At 45.5% G+C, this 20,455-nt stretch overlaps 2 protein-coding genes and 1 long non-coding RNA gene across 4 annotated transcripts; 2 read left to right on the forward strand and 1 right to left on the reverse strand.

Annotated features, from left to right (window-relative positions):
• The first annotated feature begins 1,470 nt into the window (after positions 1-1,470).
• LOC100844581 lies at positions 1,471-4,381 on the forward strand. 2 transcript variants are annotated; one of them, XM_014901604.2, is made up of 3 exons: positions 1,471-2,972; positions 3,092-3,212; positions 4,016-4,381. In XM_014901604.2, exons 1-2 carry the CDS (start codon positions 1,630-1,632, stop codon positions 3,180-3,182), a joined length of 1,434 nt encoding a protein of 477 aa, XP_014757090.1. In that variant the 5' UTR covers positions 1,471-1,629; the 3' UTR covers positions 3,183-3,212; positions 4,016-4,381. The 2 variants fall into 2 exon arrangements, with proteins under 2 accessions (XP_014757090.1, XP_003571124.1); XM_003571076.4 differs by having other exon boundaries at positions 1,476-2,972; positions 3,092-3,157.
• A 7,485-nt stretch (positions 4,382-11,866) lies between these two features.
• Positions 11,867-13,024, reverse strand: LOC100822758. The gene has a single exon (XM_003571689.4). It carries the CDS (start codon positions 12,888-12,890, stop codon positions 12,288-12,290), a length of 603 nt encoding a protein of 200 aa, XP_003571737.1. The 5' UTR covers positions 12,891-13,024; the 3' UTR covers positions 11,867-12,287.
• A 5,095-nt stretch (positions 13,025-18,119) lies between these two features.
• Positions 18,120-19,059, forward strand: LOC112271953. Its single transcript, XR_002965520.1, has 2 exons — positions 18,120-18,262; positions 18,380-19,059. It is a non-coding gene; the product is annotated as an uncharacterized LOC112271953 (long non-coding RNA).
• Positions 19,060-20,455: the final 1,396 nt, after the last annotated feature.

Below are 20,455 nucleotides of genomic sequence, written 5' to 3' on the forward strand. Positions count from 1 at the left end.
CCGGCGATTTCCGCGCAAATGGTTCCTTACCGACGGCCACGTTCCCGTTGTATCTCATAGCGTTGGTTATAGTGGGTTGGATCACATCTTCCCAGAAAACATGTTTCCCCCTTTCCCGCGAAACGCAACGAGCGAACAAAAAATCAAATCAATCTAGGTTTCTTCTCCAAGATCGATGTACAAGCCAGGATGCAGTCAAATCCCCCTCTGGGCACTCAAAGGTTCTTTCCATGGAGCTTGAGGATGGGGCGCCAATCGATGTGGATCCATGTGCCATGCTACCACCATGGGGGCTTTAGGAGACGTCCGCCGCCAAGCACACCGTCGCCGTTTCACGCCCTCGGGTGGCCGTTTGGTGGGGCAGCATGTCTTCTCGACTTGGACTGTCGCAGCCTTCAATTTTTTGATATGACCAAATTTTTGGTGTTTGTATGCATGATAGCCAACCTTTTGGCATGCCAATTTCTACTTTGCCATTCTTAGTTCATCTTTTGATCAAAATTGGCCAATTCATGAACAAGCAAAAGCTTGATCAATATCTTGGCAAGGCAAGCCTAGTATTAAATCACACAGGCCTTAGAAAAAGGCTCTGCCCTAGCCGCCACCCAGCGTCGCCTCAGATCGATCTCGTCTCCAAGCCCGGCCGGAGAACTACGTCCCTGCTTCTTCTAGCACTGTGCGGGTAAAGAATAAGGTTTTCCCGAGTCCTCATCCACCTCATCGACGGCGATTCTACCTGTGGCGTTGAGGAGTGCGGGACGGTTGGTCGCTACTCTTCTGAAGTGCTGGATCTGGTTATGTGTTTTTGCTTTGCAGGTCGTCTACACGGATCGGTTTATTCGTTTCTTTTCTACCGATGAGACTTGGCCAGCTTCAACCTCATAGTGGAGTTAGTTCGGCAGGTCTTCTCGGATCCGTCTGGCCGGATCTGGGTTGGTCATCCAACCATGTTCGTCGTTTTCTTCTCCGGGACGATGGTCTGTTTCTCAGATCACTGTCGCTAGCGTCTTCTGGCTCTGACCGGCAACTTCCCGGCCACTACGTCATCAACGGTTTCCTGACTCCGACATGGTTTGGAGGTCCAGACGCAGCATCGAGCTTCGCTCACGGCGCGCCACCGGCGAGTGCAGGAGGAAACTAACAACGTTTACTTTATAAGAACTTGCATGCAATTTTCTTTTATTTTAAAGATGGTGCTGCAAGGGTTGGTTGATTTTAACATATGGCTTGGCCTTTTCGAAAAAGAAAAAAAAAACCATGCAGCCACTAAGTAACACCGAGCTGTCAGGTGGGTCTCACGTGGACTTTTCGAAGACTTTTTTTTCAGGATGACTGCGGACCGTTTCACCCGAAGATGGTGTCCTAAGAAACAAGTAGAAAACCAACCGTCCGCGAAAGAAAAAAATGTACAAGCCCAAGCTAAAAAGAAAGAGGATACCGAAACTCGCACGCCATTGATTCTACGCCGAAGAAAAAGGGTACCCTGCGCTCAAAGAAAAGAAATAAAAGAAAAAAGAAAAGGGTTGCCCAACCTAGGGTTTGCGTTCCTTGTTTGCCTTCTCTTCTTCCGCCGTCGCGGCCTCTTTTCCCCATCCTCTCCGATCTCCGATTGTTCTTCTCTACACCGCCATGGCTGCACCCGATGGCGATGGAGTGATCCTTTCCGATCTATCGCAGAGAGTGGACAAGGAAAAGCGCCCTCGATGCTTACCAGAAAATCATCGGTTCCGGATCCGTCCACCCATCCACCACCCCAGCTTCATGGACGATCCTCCCCCCGAATCGATCGTCCTCGACGCCCAGGCCTACCTCGACGACCGCACCAATGCCTCCACCGCCGAGGGCTGCACGGCCCGCGGCCATCGCATCAAGGTGACCTTCTGGATTTCACACCCACCGCGCGTGTCATATTTCACCGTGCACTTTCCGGATCTCCCTGAACCCTCGGGCAAGATCGGCGAGTTGCCCCGGATCGTCCGCACCGACGGCGACCTCGTCCTACTCCGTGTGTCCGTCTGCCCTCCCGGTCTCCGCCTCCGCCCGGAATTCAATGACCACATCATCTACCGGGCCGGCAGCAAGACGCTTCAGGTGCTCCCCCTCAATCCAGACCGCAAGCGCTTACCTTGTGACGCGCAAGTTGGTCTCCTCAATTGCCATGACGACACCGGCAGGTTCTTCGTAGCCGCTCTCTCTTCAGTTTACCGCCGTGGGCATTACAAGCTCGAGCTGTACGACTCCAGGAAACGCATATGGAGCACCAAGCCCATGTATGTTGAGTCGTCGCAGGCTCATGACTACTCTTTCACTAGCACAACCAAAGTGATCACCATAGGAGGGAAACGAGGTTCAATCGGCTTCGTTGACCTCTTGCAGGGTATCCTCATCTGTGATGTGCTTATGGGGGATGACAATATCCTTCGCTACATCCGGTTGCCCTTTCTCATGGCTTCGAACAAGATGTGCCGAGACCCTCCGACGTGCGATCGGGACATCACCGTCAGTCAGGGCTACATCAAGTACTTTGATATGTGTGTTCATGCTGAGCCTGGCTCGTGCATTGGCACCTCCTACACTTCCCAAGACTGGGAGGCCGCCACATGGAAATGGGTGGATTCTGAGAAGAATTGGCACATGGAGTACAGGCTCAAAGCTTCCAATGTCCTGGTGGACAAGAGTCACTATGAATTGCTCCCTAATCCTCTTCATCCCCATGGGCCTACAGAGATGAAGCCAACTTTGAGAAGACTCCATGTGGGCCATCCTGCTCTGAGCATGCATGATGATACTGTGTACATCATGGCCAAGGTTCACCACATGGACAGCCATAAGGCGTGGATGCTTGCTGTTGATATGAGGAACAAGACTCTAAATGGAGTGGCTGATTTCAGGCCTGAAAGAACCTATCGTTTCAATTTGACGTACCTTCAAAGCAAGATCTCCAAGCATCTGGCCAAAAGGTCTTCCAACAGGTAACTATTATACGTGAGCGTGCCTATTTGTATCTCTAGTCGCGTAGAGGCCCGTTAACCTGCTGTTTTCTGGAATTAATAATTATGCAGTTCAACTAATACGTATATGTGCTTGACAGTCGTCACTTTGAAGGAGAAGTTTGTCATCATCTGTTGAAGTTTCGGACTACTGCTGATCAACGAAGGCAAGATATGGTTTATGCCACTTAATATTTATGGAGTCTGTTAGTGCCCCATTTGGTATAGTTATTAATACTCGTCTGATAAGCCATACTGTTTCTTACATAGGACACCTATTTTGTTCTAGGACGCCCGTACCATACTACTAGGAGTACATACTCCCTGCAGATGCATGGTCAATGCCAACGTACACCAAAAATAAATTGACATTGCTTGTGAACAACCCATGGACCATCACAAAATGAAAATATCGTTTGCATCTGATTTATTAGGCACCTGGAACCATGATTCATGAACATAAAGACTCTTCTTGCTAGTTTTGGGTTAAAGTTGCCATGGAAACACATCCATGACCGTTGGTCATCTGATGCATGTCACCACCTGAGTAGGCATAGTAGGGATTAACCTAGGGATTAATTGGCTGGGTGCTATCTACTTCGCTTCTGATAATGCTGGTATGGATAGTATCCTTGCAAATAGTTAGGTGGGATGAAACAGCTAAGTAAGTGGGTACCTCAGGTGAAACCTGGCTCTTTCTGTTACTGCGGCTTGCAATGGGAGTAGAAGGATTCGTTCGTTGCCGGACCTGTTTGACGCGGATGGTATTGATTTATTGTTGTTGCTGATGTTCAGGAAACCTACAAAGAATTACTCCCTCCGTTCCATAATTCTTGTCGAAATATTACATGTACGTAGACACTTTTTAGGAATAGATACATCCACTTTTGGACAAATTTGAGACAAGAATCATGGAACGGAGGGAGTATTTGATTAGGGTGACATCTTATATCATGTAATGTAAGTAACATCTCATTGAGTTTTTCTTTTAATAACTGAGGCATGCCCTATTTTGTTGCACGCAGGCACAAAGATCATGCTCTTAGTGGGCATGAGTTACAGGGCGGTTGCACCAAGGTGATGGGAGCATTTGCTACATGATTCAGAAGTTGGGGAGCATTGGAACAGAGAGTACTGGACTTGAAGATATTGAAGGTGTATGAGTAAAGATAGTGATGTGGACCATGTTTGAGCAATATTCTGATTATGTTTGATGTGTCTTGCTGAACTATCTCATGCTTTTCGATCCTCTCAACTGTTAGGACTCCATAATTGGTCTGTTTAATACTTTTTTTTTATCTAGTTTGGTCTTTTCTGTTTTATTGCACTGTTTATTATGTATGCACATTTTTCTATTTCCATATACTATTCTCTATTTCCATAAATAGCAATACGTGTCTGCGTCGGTTGTGTGTGTACAACTTTCTGCATGTTCTCTGCCATCAAAACTACTCCTTCCGAATTAATTCACGTGGATTTGTATAGATTCTTATACAAATCTTATACAAATCCATGTCAGTTATTTCAAGAGGAAGGGACTACAAATAATTCGCCAGGTGGGCCCCATGCCCTCTTTCTCCAACTGCCGCCCGGAGTCCACGCCACGCACGCGCCCGAACCACCCATGACGCCACCCTGATTTCTCTGGCCACGCGACCCCATCTTCGAAACCCCGCGCGTCAGTTTGAAGCTCTTGGCCGCCTCTCTTTTCCCCAAACTCTCTCACCCGATTTCTCTCGCTCCACGCTTTAATTTCTCGCCGGAGAAAGCTTTCGGCCGCCGCCATCTTCGCGATTTCGCCGCCGCTCCGGTGAGTCTCTCGTCCGTCGCCCTCCTATTTCCTTCTCTCCTCTCCCGTGCGCACTCCGTGACGCGGACGAAATTGTGTTTAGTTGCCGCAACTACCGCGTCGCCGCCGCCCGTGCTCACCGCCGTCCGCCTCCGCCCGACCGCTGCCGCCCGAAGCCAAGGCCGCGGCCTGGACCGCATCGCCACGCCGCCCATCTTTCCCGTTTTCCCGAGCCCGGCCGCCGCCCGAAGACACCACGCCGCCACCGCCCGACCGTCGCCGCCGCGTTCCTCTTCGTCTCCGGCAGCCCGCGTCGCCCCGGTAAGGCCCCCTAATCCTCAACCTTGGATCTCAATCATACGGCCCAGATTAAAACCCTAACTTCGAACCGGTACGGGCCAATACCGTCCTGCCACCTGTCAAGCAATTTTAATCATATTTTCGGCCGAATTAAAATTGTAAATTTTGCAGAAAAGTCCCGATTATTCAAACCATCATAACTTTTAAACCGTTTGTCGAAAAATTGTGATCCACACCTTTCTGAAATCCTCTCGACTTGTAGAATCTTTTGGCATAGTTTATTTTCAATTTTGAACAACTTTGTCAGAAGCAAATTACAGAATGCTTAATTATGGTTTAAATTTTAAATGAATTATTTCAAAATAATTTTGAGCATGTTAGCTTGCTGTAAAATTATTTAAGCATGTTCTCTGTCCATTAGGACTAGAAGAGAAATTATTTTGTAAAGGATATTGCCATATAAGTTTAATCTTGATCTATGTTTTGCAAAAACCATATAAGTTTTTAATTAAAGCCCACCTTTGTTTCATTCATAATAATTATATTTTGTTATTTGTTTATGCTGTCCAAACCTTTGGTGAAAATTTTCAAAACGGAAAGCTAAACAAGTTGCAATTGGAAATAATCAAGTGTGCATCATCACAGCATATGCATCATAGCATGTTTTTGTATTGAATGTTGTGTTTATTGTGTGTGTGACTTCTTTTATTTTACATTGTGTGGTTTGTGAACCTTGTTGTTGCGAAGAGGGCGAGACCTACCACAACCTTGGACAAGGCAAGTTCACTTTGATCATTCTCCTAAATACTTTACTATGCACTAAATGTTTTATTGGATGCATTAGGAAACTCGTACCTCTATGCTAGCTATAAATCCCAGGTAGTATAGTTTACCCTCGCCATTACCTTGCTACCAAATTGCTATCGATTGTAGTTGAAATGCTAGGTTATGGTAGTATCGTGGGGGAAATTACTACATTATGATAATTGTTGTGCCTGTGGAGATATGAAATGTTTTGTTAGAGTAAGGCAAAACAATTAATTCAATGAACCATCCTGGGTGGGCTGCTTTGAGGATTTTGAGGATTAGCGGCGTCAGATCCATTTCTATGGGTCCCTCTGAGTCGACTTCCCGTGGATCCGGGAGGGATCGTCTATGGACGTCTCTCCCGTGGATTCGGAGAGCACCTACGTTGCAACTGTGGAATGCCACCTGGGGTAAGCGAGACTGGACTAGTTTCCTATTTAGCAGCTTCCAGTACAACCACAATGCTATATGGGCTCTGGCGAGACAAGAGTAAGTTGTATGAACCTAGACCCGAGAAATTGTAATTAGGTAGAATGTGTAGGGGGAGCGTGATTCTCTCGTGGTTTAGGAAATTACCTCTGAAAATCTCGTAATCGACGCCATTGCTACTCTACCCTGTAGGGGAGCGTGATTCTCTCGTGGTTTAGGAAACCAAAAAGAAGCCGTGGCGGCCCAACAAAACATCCGGCGTCCCCAGGCCGCACCCTACTCACAAGGGGGTTAGCGGGGGCGTCGGGTGAAGGTAAAAACCAACGCGGGCCACCCTTGCCGGCAAAACAAACCAAATTTGGAGGACCGACGTTTGGGGGGTGCGGCTGGATGCCAGCTCTACCCCAAACAAAATGCTTGCGCCGGTGCCCCCATATGGTCATGTGCGGGACGCCGTATCATGACTCACGAATCCATGCATGACCCAAGTTTGGCATGCATAGACCAAGATTTCAATTTTTACTTGTTATAAAGATTCGAGTTGGTGGTCGTCAATTCACTTAATTGAGGCTATCACCTATACAGCTAGAAAACGAATGTATATCTTGAGATAATTGTTATTTAACACAAAATTTGAGAACATAAGAGAAAAACGCAATTAACCAACTTATCTAAAATAATAATAATATTTCCGTAGCAACGCATGTGCTTTTATCTAGTATTCTTAATATTCTTAGTACGATGTAGTCGTACACGATTGACCGCAGTACATCACTTTGGCTTTGTGTTCGCTAGAAAGGATTGACCGACTTGACCAACCTGCTGGCTTGGGGGTACAAACAGCCTTTCGATCGGCTCGTCACGACATGTTAGACAATAAGGCTCGTGCTCCAAATTTTTTTAATTTATGAAAAAACACAAATTTATTATAACTGTTCATCAAAAGTACAAACACCAGTAGAAATCACAATTTTCCCTTCGGCCAAATACTCTAGGTGAAAGAAAAAAAAACTTAGGTAAAGGCTTTACCTAGTGGCATTTCAACACCTCTAGGGAAACATTTCTTTACCTAGCGACTGGAACTCTAGAGAAAGTAATCACATAGCAGTTGTATGCCAAGGTGGAAAGTTACGGTCCCTAGGGTCAATTTAGCTCTAAGAAAAGGCGTGGTACCAAAATTTAAATCAGGTATTGCCACATCATCATCTTCCCATAGAGGAATTTACCTACATGACTCTAAAATACACCATAGGAAACCATATTGAAATATGTATTGACCATATATGAATTTATATTGACCATTTTATTGTTCAAATACAAATAAATTAAAATGAAGTCAAAATTAACAACCAACAGAAACTCATTACAGACATGACAAATCCGTAGATGGCTAGAGCTAGCTATGGTCAGATAATATGACACAACAGGTCAACTATTGTCACATATGAGTACGTAGCTAGATTTTGCTACACCAAAAAACTACATATGCAAGACCTATTTAGTTGTTGCTGGCATTTGGATACTCATGAGCAGCGAAGAGAAGATAATTGTGCACGTTGCAATCTTTTGAAGAAACCTCAAAACGGCCTATCTTGATCTGCAGCAGGCTCGTCGGCAGAAAAAATTGAGATGGCACTGTGCTCCTGGAAATAAGATAATCACGTGGTAGCATCAATATATACAGTGGGTACTAATTAGCATCTTGAGAACTCCTAGCGATCTGTCGCATGTGCAGAATTCAAGCATGGTCGTACTAAACATATGGTCAGATGTGTTGTAGTAATTATGCTAAAAGGGTGCAATCTCTCAAGCTATGTACACACTGACAGTAGGGCATACTTACGAAGCACTTTAGAACTACTAAATAGCTAAATTAGTTCAGTTGGACTTGGAGCTACAGCGAAAGGAGCTTTATCACACTGAATTTCAAGTGCTTACTTGGACAAATTTACTTGGTTAGAGCAGCGTATGGGCATTGTGGTTTTCACCGTTGCGCATTCGGGTGGGTGTAATGGGTCGGAGCATCTTAATCTAATCACATCAGTGTTAGTTGGTTAATTATGGAGTACTTGGTTAGGAAGGCTTCACCCGATGCTGTGACAGTGTCACGAGGCTAGTTCAGCGTACTACGATGGAGCACCAAGAGTACTTTGCATCTACTCCATGACAGCGATCATGCGTCGACTATCTCTGTTTTGATCAAGCCCGGCCGGCTGTGTGGCTAAAAAAATTAGGCTCTCCCTTGGTCTGACACCAATTTGGGAAACAAATCCTGCTTATTTGGGGGTTCCCTCGGTTTAAGTAACAATCAGACAGCATTGGCTCTAGGAATTAGTTAACCCCGTGGAAAATTTGAGCTCCTATACATGAGTAGACGGTGTCAATTTAATCGTGATTGCGCCATGCTATGCTGCAGCAGATTCCACCGCATGTCCTTCTGAAAGAATACTCGTGATTATGAGATTACTCCAAACTACCACAGACAGGTCCCCACTCTCATCCCTTCCCTTCGAGAAGTTATACTGTACTCCGTAATACGCTAGCTAGCCCGCTGACGGCTGATCCATGGGAGTACAGTACGGTACTACGGTTCATTGTACGGGATTGATTCACAGTTTCTGTTCGGACGACAGCGTTTGGCATGGTCGCTGCTCCTGACGCTGGCTGATTCGCTGAAGATGCTGGACACGTGCAGGGATTTCTCGGCACGTGCGACGCAAAGTCCACAAATTGATATGGGCCGGCTGCTGCCATCTCGTGAGGTGAATACTAGCCTGGGCGAAGTATATGGCCCATGTAGTGTTTGGTTGTGGGCTGAGGCCCACGCGCTATCGTCTTTCATGGGATATCTAAACTTTAGTCCCACACGGCTTGTTTGAGACAAATTGAGCCGGCTTAAATACCTTAAGCCAGCCAGCATAAACCGAGCTTGGTGTCGCTAGCCTGTAACCCAGATGAGGGGGCATTGGCTGATCTATGGCAGGCCACGGACGCGTGGTATATCCTGGGGCAGCACTTCCGTATAATTTTTTTCTCCATATTCTACACAAATAGAGATTAAATTCATGAAACTATCTTTCCTGAACTCATGTGACCAAATTATAGAAATCTACTAACATCTACTCCCTCCGTCTCATTGACCAAATTATAGACATCTATTGAAATCTACTAACATCTACTCCCTTTGTCTCATAATTCTTATCGAAATATTACATGTATCTAGACATTTTTGGGAGTGCGTCTCTAAATTAGTCTAGTTTTATCAAATCTGTTACTTCCTCCGATCCATATTAATTGTCAAAATATTACATCTATTTAGACATTTTTTTAGATATAGATACATCCATATTTGGCAAATTTGGACAATTAATATGGATCGGAGGGATTACTATATAAATCCAAGTCACTTATTTTGTGACGGAAGGAGCATGATGTATGTTTCCACAGTATACTTATGTGATAATCATGAGTTTGAAGGTGTATGCATGGTACCGCAAAACAGCCCCGGCTATATTTTTTAGGGAAAAAGAAATCAATAATCAGGAGTTTGAAGGTGTTCCTGTATGGCGTGGCGTGTATTCTAGAACCCCAAAACATTTCGTACGAAGGTAGTACAACAGTGCAGCCAGATCTATGGCCCGTCGTGTCCTCTTCCGATCTTTCCGAAGGCGTCTGGTCCGGTGATCGGTAGGAGCCAAGCCAGGCAGGTTTCAGTGGAACTCCCGGAAGAGGACCGATCGGCGATTCAGCATCATAAAGCAAAAGGAACCCTGTAACCTGGAACAGTGCAGGCACAAACAAATGCACCCAGAACAGACATAATGAGACTGTGTAACCAAATAAACCATGGACTATCTGATGAGCGATTATACACGCTTGTGACCAACCGAATACTCGCCCTAATTGCATTTCAGGGTACGAGTAAGCCATGGATTAGTGGGGATCATATGCTGTATCTCTCTTCAGATCTGAGTTGACCTGACCCGACCAGGTGTGTCAGGTAGGCACTGAGCCATTGAGCTCTCAGTTAATCACGAGTCGATGAGCCAACGGGCGTACGTACGTGCTGTCACTACCTAGTTAGGACACCGTCGCTCGAGCCACTGATGAAAATACTACTGTTTCCGTCCCATATTAACTGATTTTCTATCATATGTATTTAGACGTTTTTTAGACATAAATACTTTCATATTTGAACAAATTTGAGTCACTCGCTGCTGACACAAGGATAAGACATGCATGGCTAGTTGCACGGGTAGATGCGAGCAACTGGACCCCTGATCGATGCGGTTCCGTCGCCAGCGTCTTCAACTTCCCAAAGGAAACATCCAAAAGCTTTGGCGCAACTTGCGACCCCCTCCTATCAGTGAACAGTTTACGCCAGAATGTCCTTAATCAGATGAGTATTTCCTTCCACGTAGACTAGATTTCAGATTTGCATCAGGAAATAGTACCCCAACTGTGCATGATTGTAGCAATTAGGTTCGGGATAAAAGCAAAGCGTTGAGCTGCACACATCGAACTCGGATGAGACCCCCTCGATCTGCAATAAGCGCGCAACGTCCCGGGTTGCTGTCAGCGAGAAGAAAATATTGCTCCCGTCCGCTGTCAAGAGACCGATTCAAGAAAGGGACTGCAGGCTGATTGATCAAGGACAAGACATTGGGGTTCTTTTCTCGGTAATCCAAATTCACCGTGAGCAGCACACTTCGAAAAAAGAACATGCTCGTAGTAGAATGACAGGCAACGAGATACTAATTCTTTAGAGCATGATTTCCTTAATACGGATCAGATAAGATAGAATGACGTAACTCAAGAATTATTTGCCGTCGGTGAGGTAAGGTAAAACTAACATATCTCGGTACAGGCCAGAACGCATGGACAAATTAGTGACCTAACCGGCAAAAAGAAGAAGCCACGGAGAAGTCCATTCTCGCAAGCAACATAATCGGCCAAGACTTTTCAACTGATTACGGAACAATCAAGCGCAAACCTTTACCTGTGGACTTGAATTGGACCGCGCAGATAAAAGGGAAATGGTAGGGAAGAGGAAGACTTCGTCCAGTTGCTCTGAAAAAGGTGACTAGGAGAATTACACCTGTACTGGAGTCTGGAGTATGTATATCATCACTGTAACCATTAACACTTCAGAAACATGTTTTACCTGGATATTGGTTTTGTGCTGCAGGAAACGGAATCAAGAAACCCCACTTCGGCAGCGCCAGGTCAATTCAAGAAGATGAAAGTGCAGGGGCGTCGGCAGAGAATCCATTCTTTCAGGCCATAGAAGAATCGGATTCCGACAGGGATGGGCACGGGGACAACACTCATCCTCCTTGGTAAACAACAAGAAGAAGAGACGCTGAAACTAACCAATTGTACTAGCAGGAGTTCCTCTTTGGCATTTTTCAGCTCAAGCACTGAACACACTTGGCAGTTCGCACAGTTGTATCATGAGGAAAAAGAACAAGACAGGGTACAGTTCGTACTGGACAAGTGGACAGTAGACTTAATTATCAGTTATCACAGATCAGTAGAGTCAGTTCAGTAATAACCACGGAAGAACATGGGGAATCATGTAATAGTAGTATCATCTAGTAGTAGTAATTTACATCTCACACCACCAAAATCTTATTCTACATATACAGTGTCTACTAGATCACATAATCAGATAATGGTACACCGGGAAAAAAGGATCCATATTTACAAGGACAACGCAGACCCAGCTTCTCTTTGGATTTGGCTACGCAAACAAATCACCAAGAGAAGCACCGCTCGTACTACGTACTAGAGTATTACACATATGCCACAACAAATCTGGTCAAAAATCCTATTCCAAGAAGAAGAAAAGAAGGAAGGGAGAGAGCAAAGACAAGAGCAGAGGGATAGAATAGTAATCAGGCAACAGGAGCTCATCAGACATAGCAGAACAGAGCTCGGCTCAACTGTACCGGGACTAGCAGAGGCCATCGTCAGACACCGTAGACGGCGCGGGAGTACTTGCCCTTGATCCACTTGACGCTGCGCCGCACGGAGAGCTTCACCTTCCCTTCCACGTCGAACACCTTGTAGGCAACCAGCCGCTTCTTCCTCTGCATCTCCGCCTCGGCGTCATCCGCCGCCGCCGTCGACTTGGGCGCCGGGGCCGGGTCGTCGTCGACCAATGCGGCGAAGGAGGGCGTGTATCCCCTGAGGTTGAGGGAGCGGCGGCCGGCGGAGCACCAGGCGGCGGCGGCGGTGGTGCCGGGCGCCTTCGCCTGGGCGGGTCCCCCGGCGGCGTCGGAGAAGGGGTCGTAGGAGGCGGCGTAGGAGGCGCTGTAGCACCGGAGGTTCAGCCCCGGCGTGGGTCCTCCGGAGACGGACTTGGTGCTGCCGCTCCGCTGCACGGCGGCGGCGGGGGGGCGCGACCAGGAGCTGTTGCTCCTGGCGAGCTGCTGCGGCGGCGGCTTGGTGGTCGGCGCGGGGGCGTAGCGGGCGGCGTAGGAGGCGCTGTGGGAGCGGAGGTCGATCGCGGGGGCTGCGGGCTTGAAGGCGGAGCTCCTCTCGGCGCAGGACACCGACCTCTCCATGGGCATCTTCTTTGGCTCGCTCTCTCTGTCTCTGCTCTGTGTGGTATGCCGACGTGTTTGTTGTGTGCCAGGAAGAAGGGAGGATGCGATGGTGGCGAGGAATGGCAGATGGCTCGTCTTTATGAACTGGCTGGAGAGGCGTGGACGGTCGGACCCGCTGCGGCTGTCGAACCGTGCACTTTTTAAGCCGTCGGATCTACTGCGATTGATCAGAATATTTTATCCCGACATCTATCTTCTGAAAAAAACTTTTTACTGGTCTTCCGACTTCTGCAACAGTGTTGCAACTTTCTGTAGACTCCTATCGAATGCGAGAACAAAAAAGGGGTATATTAGCTTAGGTAAATCATGACACATGAAGACCGACGACGCCTAATCTTCCGCAGGTGTACCAATTTTTATTAGCAATAGCAAAGAGTTCTGTCAGCTGCTCTTTTGGACCATTGCCTGCCTAAACTCCAGTTTCTGCGGCAGCTAGCGTCCGAAATCGTAGTAAACCAACACCCCTCAAGATCACCTGCATGATTTTTTTTCTTAATAGCAGAATGTCCGTGCGCTATCACAGGGCCCAAGAAAGTCACTTTTAGGTTTTTTATGTTTTTTTCTCTTTTTCTTTTTTTCGTCTTGGGCCACATCCGTTTTCCCTCTTGGACCAGCTTCTCCAAAAGCGTCCCGCCCATGTCCGCACGAGTTCTCGTGCCCGTCTTCCTCCTTGCGCCAAAAGCAGCACATGCGTGCGCCGGTCGCCGCCCTCTCCACCCTCGACGACGTCTCCTCGACCCACAACCCCTCCAGGTGCTCTGAACCGTATCCCACTACCCTTCCCTTCCTTTTCCCCTCCTCAATCATCCCCCATAATCACGGCTGAACCGCCTTAGCGCGCGTTGTCGTAGTGGCTCCCGTTGGCCTAGATCAACACGCCGGGATGAGGGCAGAGAGAACGAACATGTTTCCTTGTTTTCTGCGGAATTAAACGGATGCTGAACCGCCTTAGCGCGCGTTGTCGTAGTGGCTCCCGTTGGCCCAGATCAACAGCGGGGGGATGAGGGCTGAGAGAATGAACATGTTCCCATGTTTTCTCTAGAATTAAACGGTGTATGACAAGATGGAGCCTGCAGGCCAACGCCGCCGGCTCTCGGAAGGAAGGAGGCACCGCATGCTGGACCATATTTTTTGTAAGAATCAATCTGCCGCTGCACCTACAGATAACGAGCATTAGCAAAGCGGCAGAGCAAGGTCAAAGGTGTGAGAGATACCTTTGGACTTTTAATTGGGTTTTCTTCGCTGCGTCAGGGAAAGTATTTTTTTTATGTTGGATTAGAAAGGGTCTCGTATTGGGCTGTGCCAAGAGGGGGGAGCTCAGCGTCTGGAGCGCACAAAGGAGTGGTTTGCATGCGGGCGGACGAGGTGGGTCTCGAGGGCTTGACGAAAATAAGAGAGAAAAAAAGGTGGAACGGTGCGTATTTTTTTACTTTGGTATAGATAGATTCCGTGCGATCCTGTGGCCCACAAATTTTATGGAAAATTTGACAGACGATAGTGAAGAGAACGGTTCGTATTTTTTAGATAATTATAGATAAGAAATTGCATGGTCACATCATATACCAAATAGCTAGACCAGCCCTCAGCAACCACTCTTGTTTTTTTTTTCACAGCGCAACCCTTTTTCCAATCAAAACGTCAGTGCCCCAACATATGGACACTAGTGTAAAAGGTTATGTGGATAATCGCCATTTAGATTTAGATTTAGATCGCGCCACATGGTAGTTCAAGAAAAGACATTGAATGCTATATCATTTTTGTTACAACAAGAACAATACAATAAACAAATTGTCTGCACTCAAGCATCATGAGTCCTCTCCACATGATAACGATCCTGTGGTTATGTCTCTAATCCCGGCCAGATCAGCAAAATCCCAGTCACGTACGGGTTAATCCCAGGTTAGGGGAAAAAACCAGACGAGAAGCAATAGATCAGGAGGTTAAGTAAGCTTACAAAAAGTTTAAGGGTAAGGGTGAGCCAAACGGTTTGTTTAGGGGGCAAAAATGGACTTTATTCATGATTCTATTGGGGTCTGGGGCGTAGCTCAGGTGCATGCGATCCCTCTTAATACGTGTGCTTTAGGCCCAATCAACGGTACTCTGAAATTACGACCGTCATCGGACAACTATACAAGCGGTTGCAATTGCATGGCAAGGCGCATCTTCGGATGCAGAAACCACGGAAGAGTTCATTTTCATCACTGAAAAATGTTTAACAATCTTCTTCTCTTTAATGAATCTACTGTTTACCCGCAAAAAAAAATGAATCTACTGTTGATAGTCCGGTTACGAGAGATATATAAGTCTGAAAAACTGAAAAGGGCAACGGTAGCTTTCAGATTCGTAGGTACAGGGGTGGTGGTGGGGGAGCTGGTCCTCTGCTTTTCTTTTCTCAGTGTTCTTTTGGCCTACTGCACTGGTTCAGGATGAGATTTGCTTTTGTGTGCGTGTTAACAAACCATAGGGTAGTAATGTACTGGATGTGTTGCCACGACAAAATCGAGACAGACAAGACGGCCTGGGAGCTGGCTTTTCCGTTGAATTATATTTGTATCTGCAAAAGTGTTACCGTAAATAAATATCAGAGAAGATTTCTCGTGGCGTTGTTTTCAGTTATCAACTACAAATTGACTTGCAATAGCACACTTGAGCTTTCAATTTGTACCTGCAGAAATTTGCAGGGCAGGTGACCTACTATTTTATCTTCTATCTCATTGCTCATAAATACAATATGTTATAATTTTGTCCAATTTTTTTTTAAATGATCAAGATTATATAAATTGTTTACCAACACGTATAACTCTAAATTAGTTTTATTAAAGCCTCACGCCATATATTTTTGTAGTATACATAATTGATATCATAGATGTTCGTATTTTTTTATAAATTCGGTCAAACTTTAAAAAAGATTGACTCAGACAAAGATAGAACATCCTGTATTTACGGACTTTTTTTGACGGCGAGGTCTCTTATATCTAGACAAGATAGTGAAGAATCATCTTTGACTCCAAGCTTGCTTGGACCGAAGGTTTTTTTCCACTATCGGTATTTACTTTAATTTAATTGTACTAAATACCAAAACTTCATCAAAAAATACTTCTCTTACAAACAAGCCCTCGAGGTACAAACGAAATAAAAGCCTAAGAAGACCAAGAAGAAAATCAACCGGAGAGAAGCTCATGAAATGTTAGGTGTTTTTTCTAAAGAAAAAACAAGAACAAAGTACACAAGAAATTTAAGTCTTGACAAGGAGCAAAAAGGAAAGAAAAAGAAAGAAACAACAAGCAAAAGAACTATAGACCTGAGTTGCGTGCCAACTGATTAAGGGCAATGTCTTCCTTCCCAAGATAGCAATGTCAAGAGTGAGACACTCGGATTCAAGGTACATCTTGCACCAAGGCCCTCTCCTCGACTCATAAACACCTTGCAGAATGCGGTGTTTAACAACTTGTGTGGGACTTATGACAAAAACACATATGACAATTGAAAACCACATTGTGGACGCACACACGCTCATGCCCACCATCATACATCACGTAATGGAAGATCGGAGTCAGGGAGCCAAATGACATTTGGAAACCACCTTCGGATGTAGTGGTAGTTAGTGCATATATATTTTTAGAAAGATTGACATATCTTTCGCTCATGCTGTTCCGAGCATGGACACGTTTAACCCCAAAAGGTAAATACAGCTCGTCCTGGTGCCAATCAGACGCAAACGAAAGGACCAGCCGGGAACGGCAGCTTGCAGGCTGCACGCACGGCACGGGTCGCGCTCCATCTCGGGTCGAGCCACTGAATTTTGCAGAAAGAGAGACACCACGCGACACGCCGACACGTTTCTCCTTGCGTTCAGCCAAAGCTAACGCACGTGACGCATCCACCGTACGTGCCGCCACAAGGCACGCGCGCGCACTTGGGGCCGATCGAATGTGACAAGAGATCTTTTTGATTCGTGCGCGACGTCGACACGGCACTAATGCTAGCTGTGCGATGCGTTCCACGACCGACCGATCGGTAGACACGTTTGCCACTAACGGGAACACGATCGATCGGTACACCTAGCTAGATGGCCAGTACAGTAACTGGAATTGAAGTTGTTCTTTATGTAACCTTGGATTAAATGTTAGACATTGATGGGAAAATACATATGAATTGATTGATGTAGTTTGCCTTTAGATTCAAACGGTTTAGAAATAGTTTATACAAGTGAATACTCTTTTAAACTTTGGAGACGTATCGACCAATTAATACCTTTTAAAGAGTTCTGATTCAACCTTTTTATTTTCTCTGTTTATATTTATAAGGCTTAATTTGTTTTGTTAAAGATGAAACTCAAACGTTCTAGAAACAATGTAATATTATTTTTCCAGTTTGGAGACGTATCAACCAGTTAATAGCATTTGTTTCTGCAAATTTGGAGACGAAATGCCTCAATCATTTATTTTTTCTCTGTCTAAAAACGTTTTTTGAAATTTGGAGACGTAAAAATTTATTAATAGCATCTTTTATTTACACTTATAAAGATTTCAACAGGGGGTGACGGTCCGCCCCACCATCTTTTCTTTCTATATTTTTATGCGTGGAACCATTTGCAATGCTTTCAAGACATGGCACAAAACATGATAACACCATGTAGACATGTTACCTAGGGTAAACTAATTTAATTATCCATGGCAGCAAACATGTATTTAATCCATGTTACGCTCACTATATGCCGAATGGATCTTTTTTCCCCTTCGCCGCGCGACGGCAACGCGCCAGTCTGCATGATCCACTGGAAACCTGGAATTTTGGCCCGTATAAACATACTTTTTCATGGAACTTCTCTTTCGGCTGGATTTTACTAGTTCTAGCAGATCGAAATCGGGGTCGTTTTGGGAGACGACAAACGGTCTGCATCCCGCTTGAACCGCTAACAGAAAGCAAATAAGGAACTGAGCTCGATCGACCATCTCTCTTCACTCCCGGGAAATCGGGTCCATATTTTTTTTTTGCCGGACCTCCATACGCTTTATATCTTCCAAGATCTACAGTAGTCATACAAGAAAGGATAAGATCGGAACGATAATGCCTGTACCTCTAAATCCTTAATGCGTGTAGCTTTCATTTCGACCTCCGGCCACTTATTCTCCAGCAGCAGCAGCATAAATGCTTTCGGTTCGGGCATGAAAGCTAAACCCAGATTCTCAAATTTCTTCCCTGACAATGACGGTGCAGTGGCACGGAATTAATCAATGATTGGTGTGGCCTCTCCATCGGGGTCGGCTCATCGATCTTTTAACACCCGTTAGAAAGAAACTGAGAGCCAACACACGAGCCGATCGATCCTGCCGGTACAATGATATTTACCCTGTAGTCTTTATGCAACGTGTTCCTTTTTCTTGGAACAATTTCATTACCGTTTATGATTCGTGCGAAAATAGATTGTCCAACAACTCTTTGATGTACAGCTCCGCTCCCGACGCTTCGCACTCGGTGCATGCTGATTTTGCTCCTGACCAGCCGGGCGGTGTACCGCGGCCAATTTTCCAGTGCTGTGATCATGACTTTTCCGTGTCGACGGATCGATTTTCAATTGCATTGACAGAATACCTGTGCATGGGCACTTTAGAGCAGACGGACCTGCACGATTGTTCTGTGTTTTGTTTTCTTCTTATACTTGTTCTGATATTTGTAAATATATCTGAAGATCGAAACAAACTCCGATCTTTATGAAATTTTGAAGGTAAGTTTAGAACGGTGTTACCCACCTACAGTAAAATGTTCGATTATTTTGGAGCAAACTTTGAATTAAACAAGTTTTGAATTCATATAAATCCTAGAATTTCAAACTTGCTCCAAGATAATTAGAACTTTGACTGTAGGTGGATAACAAACAACGTTTTAAACTTATCCTCAAAATTTCATAAAAATCAGAATTTGTTTGGATCTTCAAATAAATTTTACAAATATCAGAACGAGTAATTATAAGAAGAAACGAAAAAGCAAATCAATCGGGCGGGCCCGATTGCCCTAAAGTGCCCATATGTAGGCATTCTGCCAATGAAATTGGACCTAAGGCCCTGAGATAAGTATTTTCCTTCAATATCATTGGCACGAAGCACGACATGCCGCCATGCCATTTGTGACATTTCATTTTGAAGGGGCCATTTCTGTCAATTCTTGAGTTTTTGCTTCGTCCGCCGCCGCCCGAGATCATCGACATGGATTCGGACTCCGAGTAGATGTTCTATGTTGTTTATATTAGTTTATGTAGTACCTTTATTATTTGCATGTAGTAGTTCCATCTATAAGTGTAAGCAGTTTCAACTACTATGATGAGATGCCTATCTTTTGTATGTCTCTTAAAAGAAACTATATGCAAATCTTTTGTATGATTTGGTCACTCCTTTGTATGCACTACGAGATCCAAACGGAATGAGACCGGACTAGGACCCAAACGGACCAAAACGTCGTCCAAATTGTGTCTCTAGATATAAGGAAACTCCAGCGGGGCGATGCAAACGGACCGCCTTTTGCATCCGGTTTGGTCCGTTTGGGTCGCTGGACGGACAGAAAAAGGCCCCAGTCCGGCCTTCATCCGTTTGGGTCGGGCGGCGCTTCCAGTGGGACGACCCATTTCACAAGCACAAAAAAAAACATACAAAAGGTAGCAATTACTCTTATATATAGTAGATGAAAGTGCTTACATATATAGATGAAAGTACTACTAGATGATATTAAAACCACTACATATAATAATAACTAAGAGATCATCCACTCGGAGTCCGAATCCAAGTTGATGATCTCGCGCTCCGGCATCCAGGCCTCCATGTCATCCGACCATGGAGACCAGTCCTCTTTTGCCTCCTCCTCCTTCACCTGCGGCACAAGCGGCGGCGGCCGTGGAGCGCCCTCGCCGTCCTGGAGCTGGGAGACGTACAGTGCTGCCCCCAGGCCAGGCCAGCGGGCCAGGTCCTCCCAGTCGGATTCGGCCAATTCTTCCACCAGCATGGCCTCCTCCTCCGCCGCGGTGCGCGGGATCGGCGCCACCGCATCCTCCTCCTGCTTGACAACGGCGAAGGCGGTCGTGAGGGCTGCAGAGGCACATCGCGCCAGGCTTGGACGCCGGCGAAGTAAGAGCGCCGACGGAGGTCGCGCTTCGTCTCAAACCAAGCGTCCCAGTAGGGGCTGTGCTCCTGTAACATCCCAAAATTTCAAACTTTTATATGTGCATTGCATCCATAAGCATCATGCCACAATTGCATGTTTGAATTCAAATTTGAATCTCAAAAGGCTTTAAAAGATTTTGTTTCAAATAAAACCCTAGGGTTTACACCCATTTGAGCATTGGATTTTCAAACCAATAAGGTTCATTTATAAAAGGGGTTTATTGCATATATAAGCTATCCCATAATTTTTGGTTAATTATTTGGAATTGAAAACGTATTTTATTTAAATAGATATATAGCCCTAAAGTCATTTATAGGGCAAATGTATTTTTATATATTTTATTTTGAAGGGAAATCACTCCCAAAATTTGTATC

Source organism: Brachypodium distachyon, chromosome 3 (assembly GCF_000005505.3).
Source record: "Brachypodium distachyon strain Bd21 chromosome 3, Brachypodium_distachyon_v3.0, whole genome shotgun sequence".
Taxonomy (NCBI): Eukaryota; Viridiplantae; Streptophyta; class Magnoliopsida; order Poales; family Poaceae; genus Brachypodium; species Brachypodium distachyon.

Excerpts from the sequence above, each read along its gene's own strand:
- LOC100844581 (XM_003571076.4), top strand. The coding sequence starts at position 1,630 with ATGGCTGCACCCGATGGCGATGGAGTGATCCTTTCCGATCTATCGCAG. Across the intron at positions 2,973-3,091 it reads GCCAAAAGGTCTTCCAACAG|TCGTCACTTTGAAGGAGAAG; the intron begins GTAACTATTATA and ends TGTGCTTGACAG. Across the intron at positions 3,158-4,015 it reads ACTACTGCTGATCAACGAAG|GCACAAAGATCATGCTCTTA; the intron begins GCAAGATATGGT and ends TGTTGCACGCAG.
- LOC100822758 (XM_003571689.4), bottom strand. The coding sequence starts at position 12,890 with ATGCCCATGGAGAGGTCGGTGTCCTGCGCCGAGAGGAGCTCCGCCTTC.